This window comes from Propithecus coquereli, unplaced genomic scaffold (genome assembly GCF_000956105.1).
Source record: "Propithecus coquereli isolate 6110/MARCELLA unplaced genomic scaffold, Pcoq_1.0 Scaffold411, whole genome shotgun sequence".
In the NCBI taxonomy this organism is placed as follows: Eukaryota; Metazoa; Chordata; class Mammalia; order Primates; family Indriidae; genus Propithecus; species Propithecus coquereli.
In genome coordinates this window covers 722,493-729,375 of record NW_012149853.1, presented here as the reverse complement: position 1 = coordinate 729,375, position 6,883 = coordinate 722,493, and the positions used below count along the sequence as shown (strand labels likewise).

The window sequence follows — 6,883 nt, the reverse complement described above, 5'->3', positions numbered from 1 at the left end:
ATAATTAAAAAATATTTTACATTCTATATTGTGCAGAGGTAATATAGGAAATTGAAGAATTGACATGGTTAGCTACAGCTGTCAACTCTGCTGTGACCTGCATAACACTTAGCCTTCTGGAAGACAGCGTCTTGGAGACAGATTTGTATACAGGTTCAAGACTATTACAGCTTCCTGATGAATTATTTCGTTCACTTTCGTATAACCTGCATCTGTATCGCTATGGATGCTCTCAGCCCGAGGTCAATCACACACCATATACTAAGGCCATAAGGAGACTCTTTTCCTTCCTTTTGAGCAGTGGTGTATGTGAGAGAATTGAACAACAATAAAGATCTTCTACTGTGAGCTACAGATTCTGTACTTGGCTTTGATACTCCAATTGGGGTTTGAGGGTAAGTTTATCCACATTATTCTGAAGACATAGAGAAGCCTGACTTGGAAATGTGATGATTCTGTGGATTAGAAAGAAAAATAGACTCACTGTGAGTATGAGGAAGACCACACAGTACATGGTGCAGGGGGGTAGGGAAGTTCCAGGTGGGTGAGGAGTGAGTGTCGGGGGGACCCGGGGGGCAGCCTGGAGAGAGCAGGGGAGGGGAGTGAAAGCCTGTCCCTCAGTGCCCTGAGCTGTGCCTGTGTCTTGGGCCCCTGCCCACCCTCCCACCGGGGCCCCTCTCTGGAGGAATTCCCGGTGCTCCTGCCCCTTCATCTGCGGTTCCTCCCGCACAGACACGGGTGCATGTGGTCCTCTCAGTGTGAGCACGAGCCCCGGAGTCTGCACGTAGCTGTCAGCCTCGGTGGCAGCTCTGAGCCTCCTTCACTCCTCCCCCAAGGCTGTGGCCCAGGCCCAGACACGGGGGAGAAGTGACTAATGTGAAAGCTCCAAATGTCCCCTCAGCAGCGATTAGGACAGGAGGCGTCAGCGTGGAAGAATTCCTGACCCAAGTGAGCAACTTTCCACTTAGCTCACTTTGACTGCATCACGACAATGTGTCCCCCAAACAACAAGCCTCTGGGAGAGGGTGGGCGAAGCATTACCCGTTTGAAGTGGACAACCAAGGCACAGAGGGCTCGGGCAGGCGAAGGTGCAGGATCGGCTGGGGACAGAGCAGGGATGGCGCTCAGGTCTCCAAGGCCAGGACCCTCCTCCCCCAGCTCCCTGTGGCCCTGGAGAACTCAGGTGAATGCACCAGGATGGCATAGCAGCTGGAAGGGGCACCAAGGAGCTCAGTGGGTGAAGCATGAAATGCCATTTGTCACCCTGGCCCAGGGCTGAGAGCGTCAGCCAGGGGTGGGGCTGTGCTGCAGGCAGCACCACTGAGACCCCACTTCTGTCCTCACCATCCAGGCACACAGTCCCACCTGGAGGCTCCCTCTGTCCCACAGGCCAGGGAGGGGACGGGGTGCACCAGCTCCTGGCAATGCCCTGGGCCAGGACCTTCTCAGCCATCGTCATTGCATGGTCAGAGCTCAGCACAGGCTGCACCTGTGTCCAGCTGTGCCCAGGAGAAAGGGACCTGGTATGGGATGCATGGCGTTGTTTGGGTCCAACCGCCTCCTCTGTCCCTGCTTCCTGCTAGAAGTGTGGGGGTCCTAGGACCATCTCCCAGCTTTGCCGACACTTGTATGCCCCATGGCTGACTCCAATGACATCAGCTACTTATCTTTCTCAAGTTCCTGTCCCAAGGTTGCTGTGCCAGTGGAGCAGGCCCAGAAACACAACAGGCCACTGACACCCGGGAGCAGCTGTCACCCCTGGGCCAGACCCTCGGCCCTCAGGAGGCGACACTCGGGCTGCTTTGTGGAGCCTATCCCTGGAGCCCTGCAGCTGGGACTTCTGTGCACACACAGCATGTGCTCTTGGCAACTCATCCTTTGTCTTTGTCCTTTCTTGTCTCTGTCCCTGCTCCCCACCCCCACCGGTGTGTCCAGGGACCACCTTCCACTGACACACTTGTAGTTTGTGATCTTTTCAGGTTGGAGTCTACGGCCTCCACATAAATCCCTCCGCTCGCCCCCTGAGGGGCTCGTGTCTGGGGACCCCTCCCTCCCACTGCCGGTCCTCCCCACCTGCCACCCCCCATTAGTTGGCACTTCTTCCCCCTCCACAGGCGATGATTTAAGCAGCTTTGCCTGGAGGAGGTGAGGCCACGTGTGGGAGGGACAGGGTGTGATGGCAGAGATGAGGACTAGAGGGAGGAGCCTGTGCCCAAGCAGATGAGTGTAAGGGCAGGACCTGAGCGTGGTAGCTCCTGGGAGAGCCGGGCCGGGAAGGGCAAAGTCAGGGGGTGTCTGGGCACCTGCACCATGTCGGGTCTGCCACGGGAGAGGGCTCTGCCCTGGGTGCTGCTGCTGCTTCTCTCAGGCTTGCAGCCCCTTGTGACCCAGGCCTCAAATTGCCCACTGGATGAGAATTGGCTTGATCAAGAAGACATTGCAGTTTACCTCCCTCTCACCGTGGAGTTCGCCTTGCACGCGTTCAACCAGCAGAGCAGGGACCAGCATGCCTACAGGCTGGTGAGCACCCTGAACTCCAGGAAGGACCAGGTTGGTGACCACAGCCTCTCCTGTCCTGTACATGACACTAAGTGAGGGATGGGGGTGGGCATTGTATCAAGGACTCTTGGCTCACAATTTGCACTCTATAATTGGGTAAGATACAAAGTAATTCTATGAGTTTCTGTTTTTGAAAACATTTAACTTAGAAATTTAAAAAAGATTCAAAATCAACTCACATGCAAGATATACTTTTCAATCTTCATGATTGTTATGACTTCGGTTAACTGAAGAATGACTTCAAAATGGGACTACTGAGGACATAAAGGAACAGAGTAACGAAAAGAGCCAGAAAAAAAATATCCACTGAGATAGGTTGAAAAAATATTTCAACAGCAGAAATTAAAAAAAAGAATAGAAAGGCAGTGAGAGAGGAAGAGAAAGAGAGAGAAAAAGGGAAATCGAGAGAGAAAGAGAGAGAGAGAGAGACCAAGGGTTCAGGAGCAACGAGGAGCCGTCGTCCTGAGCCCGCTGTCTGGTCGGTTCCTCTTCTCTGATTCCGCCTGCTCTGGGCTCCGTGGCGTGTCTGCATTAGTGACGTGAACGTGGGTCACACTCTTCGTCAGACCACTGCTCTGAGTCCTGGATGTTCTCCTTTGTGTGGAGTCCCTCCAGAGCGCAGGGAGGAACGCACAGGCCACCGGGCTGCAGGCAACACAGGAAATGCTCTCCGAAGGGAGCACTTCTGGTTTGGGGGGACGGGGGGGAGGACATTGCTCTTCCTGCCTGGGCACAGAGATCCTGAAAGAAGGAGGCAGGGGCCCCACCCCGCACAGAGCTTCAGCCTCTGTGGAAACCCTGCAGCGCCCTGGCAGGCTCTGCTGCCACGGGCTCTCTGGGCTGGAGCTTCCCACGTGGGCTCCTGTGCCTGGCAGTCCCAGACCCAGGGACTGGATGGACGGGAGGGAGGTGTGGGATGGGGTGGAATGGGATGGAGCGGGAAGGACAGCAGAGAGAAATTCAGAGTGCACTAGCACTCGGGCAGACGTTGTTTCTTGGAGCCCTGGCTCCGATGCCGTGTGCTGTGTGCAGTGGGAACACTGGGTGGCATTGTTCCTGCTGGAGGTCCAGGGAGAGGTTGACAACACGCTGTAGATGAGGCTCTCTCTCTCAGGGCTGAGATCATCCTGAAAACTCTTGCAGAACCAACAGCCTCCCAGGCACCTGGTGTCTGTCCTCTGCGAAGGCAGCTGTGGGTGCAGAAGCCCCCTGAGAGCGGAGCGGGGTCTCACGGTGGTAGAGTGGGGGTGTGGGCTGCAGCTGGGGGATGCAGTAATGGGGGTGACTCAGTGTGTGTCTCCCCAGGGATCCACCATGACCTCCTGCTCTTTGTTCTTAACTCCCCAATTTAGAGAAAGTCCCTGGGGTTTCACCTCCAGTGAGCTGATGCCAGGCCCGTGGTGAGCTTCCAAATGGAGCCGAGTATTAGTGCCTCTCCCTACACTGATGGCATCCTCACTACCAGCTATTTAGAGGCAGCAAGAAGGGAGCGTCAACTTTAACCTCTTTATGTACAGCAGGACGATCCCAAGATGGTGTTCTCCATGAAACTGCTGTTGGGCCGAACCACGTGTGGGAAATTTGAGGAAGACATTGACAACTGCCCCTTTCAGGAAAGCCCCGAGCTGAACAATGTAAGAGAGGATGCCAGCTTTCCCCGTTTATGCAGATGTGGAGGCTGCATGGGGCCAGGGTGCGAGGTCGGGAGCAGCTGACAAAGCTTTTCCTAGGGAAGCAGAGGAGGGAGCCCCAGCAGGCTCTGCCAGGCTACTGCGCTTGTGCTTCAGTCGGGCAGCAGCTCAGGCGTCCACTTGCAGTCCCGGCCAGTCTGAGTTTCCCAACTGTGCCCCCCACACCATTGCAGCTGCCTTCCACCTAGGTCACATGGCTTTCAGACTGCTCCTGTCCCCCTGCTGTCCCAGTGTCCTGGGCCTGTGTAAAAGATGTTTTCTTTCTGGTCTTCATACCCACCCCTCCCCTATCTGCAGGACAAAGAGCCAGGCAGGGCCCAGCACTGCCTTTGCCTACATGGGCAGCTCTCAGGGACCCCCACTCTCACCTGGAGCCTGAGGAGGGGCCCCATTGCCCCCACTCCCAGGCCCTGCTATGGCTCTGCTGAGCTGCAGCCCTGCTGTTAGGGACACGGACAAGGTGAAGCCTAGTTCTGGGGATGGCCCACTGAGGATGAGTGGGACCTTTATCAAAGGATTAACTAATGGGTTAATAATGACTTAAATCGGAGAGTAACTCCTGGTGGGTCAAAGTGTCTTCTGGTGCTCTTGGGGCTATGACACCCAGAGGCACAGCCTATGAATTCCCCTGAAGGCCACTGTCTGAAATGGGGGACCTGACATAGGTGACCTTGGGTACGGAGAGAGCCCCAGATCTGGAAGCAGTTAAGCAATGTCCCAGGGGTAAGTTTGGGTGGCTGTCCCCAAGGAACAGAGCCACTTCCTTCAAATGCTATCCCCAGAGTGAGCAAGGTTGAGATGAGCTCAGAGCATGAGCCACGAGCTTCCCAAGGCTGCTGCACCCATGGACCTGCCTGTGCTTTTTCCCCCAGACCCTCACCTGCTTCTTCACCGTCAGCACCAAGCCCTGGCTAACGCAGTTCGAGCTCCTGAACAAGACCTGCTCAGAGGGGTACCCCTGAGTGGGACGCAGCCACACGCCTGGCTATGTGCTGCCCTGTCCTTCCATGGACACCAGCAGTTTCAGTGGCGGGTGGAGCAGCCCCATGCTTGTTTGTTCTTCGGTTTTGCACGTGTCTTGGGTTTCATGACTGGGCTTGTGGATCCTGTCAATGGAGAATCCACAGTTCTCCAGGTACATCATGTAGAATAGGCCATTAAACATCAGCATTTTAACAAGCTTTGTGTGCCATGCTCTGGAGAAAGGGGCTGGGCAGTTGACGGAGTTACTCTCAGTGGGACAGCCTGGTGGGATTGTGGTTGGTGGGATCATCCCCCCATCTTGGGCCTCCTGATGTGGTTCCAAGTGGCACAATTAAGGTTTGTCTGAGATGCTGCCTCTGGCTCATGTAGGGTCCAGAGGTGCAATGGCTGTGTCCCCTCAGGGCATCAATGAGCACAATGGAGCCCTGACCAGGACTCAGGCCTGTACCAAGCACAGACAGAACTTTTACTAATCCCCAGGGGAATCATCTACTATTAACATTTCAGACTCACTGGAGTACCAGCTGCTGTTGACACTCTGCCCCAATCTCCCAGACCAGTGTTCAGCACACATTCTCTGTAAAGACTAAAGACTAACTATTTTGGCCTCTGTGAGCCACATGGCCTCTTTCCCAACTACCCAACATTGCTTTCTTATCTTGCACACAGCCACAGGCGATGTGTAAACAAGTGGTCATGTTCCAATAAGACCTTTTCACACTAGCAGACAGTGGGCTGCCTTTGGCCCTCGGACCATAGTTGCCAACCCCCAACCTCGGAGCTGTCTGAGTATAGCCGCAGCTGTGCCCTGAGCCGCAGCGTGCCCGCAGCTCCCAAGTCCCTGTGCCTTCCGCAGCTTGGCTCGGGGCTTCCTCTGTGTACCTAGAGCTCCTTCAGCAGAGCAGGTGCACCCCACAGGTGTGGGAGAGGCCAGGTCTGAAGGTCGCATCCATCATCAGGAGGGAGGCAGCTGAGCGTCCCAGTCTCCCAGCCCCAGGGCACCCAACTCAGAGGACAACAGCTCAGGGTTCCCTAAGCATCACCTGCACAAAGAACCTAGTGGCCCGCAGTGTAATCCACTGATAACAGACATGTTGATAACAGGAAAGTTGATTTTTCTCCCCCTTTCTCACTCGTGTCTCCTGGGATCATCTCCAAAGAAACCACCCGCACTCATCAGTCTGTGTTTCGGGCTCAGCTTAAGGGGAATATGGTCAAGACACGTGTTGTGTTTGGACCATCACCTTGGAACGTGTCCTGCATAGAGACAGCTGGGTGGGCGAGCCCCAGACGGTGATTCCAGGCAAATCCAGGGGAGAGCCAGGCATGGGGGTCTCCCTGCAGGCCCCCCAGTGCTGAGGTGGGGACAGCTGCTGCTCTTTGGCCCTGTCTGGACTCTGGAGCCCTCGCAGCCCTGCCCTGCCTTGCCCAGACGTGAATAGGTTTTTGTTTATGAACCCCCACTCCCTCTCCTGTGTGCTCCACCCTTGGTCTTTCCTTCACCACGACTGTCAACAGGAAGAAGCTCAGAGGAGCCCTTTATCCACTGTGGTTCCAGCATGTGTTTTCCAGAGAGTCACGCTGCTCGTTCCACTCGAGCACCATATCTGAGGCAGCTACTGGGACAGGGTCTCATGGGGTTCAGCCCA

At 55.3% G+C, this 6,883-nt stretch overlaps 1 protein-coding gene across 1 annotated transcript; it reads left to right on the top strand.

Annotated features, from left to right (window-relative positions):
* Positions 1-2,310: 2,310 nt before the first annotated feature.
* Positions 2,311-5,212, top strand: LOC105817427 (cystatin-9-like). Its single transcript, XM_012653111.1, has 3 exons — positions 2,311-2,550; positions 4,080-4,193; positions 5,123-5,212. Exons 1-3 carry the CDS (start codon positions 2,311-2,313, stop codon positions 5,210-5,212), a joined length of 444 nt encoding a protein of 147 aa, XP_012508565.1.
* The last annotated feature ends 1,671 nt before the right edge of the window (positions 5,213-6,883 follow it).

Coding starts and splice junctions, on each gene's coding strand:
- LOC105817427 (XM_012653111.1), top strand. CDS start 2,311: ATGTCGGGTCTGCCACGGGAGAGGGCTCTGCCCTGGGTGCTGCTGCTG. Junction 2,551..4,079: donor TGAACTCCAGGAAGGACCAG/GTTGGTGACCAC, acceptor TATGTACAGCAG/GACGATCCCAAGATGGTGTT. Junction 4,194..5,122: donor AAAGCCCCGAGCTGAACAAT/GTAAGAGAGGAT, acceptor TTTTTCCCCCAG/ACCCTCACCTGCTTCTTCAC.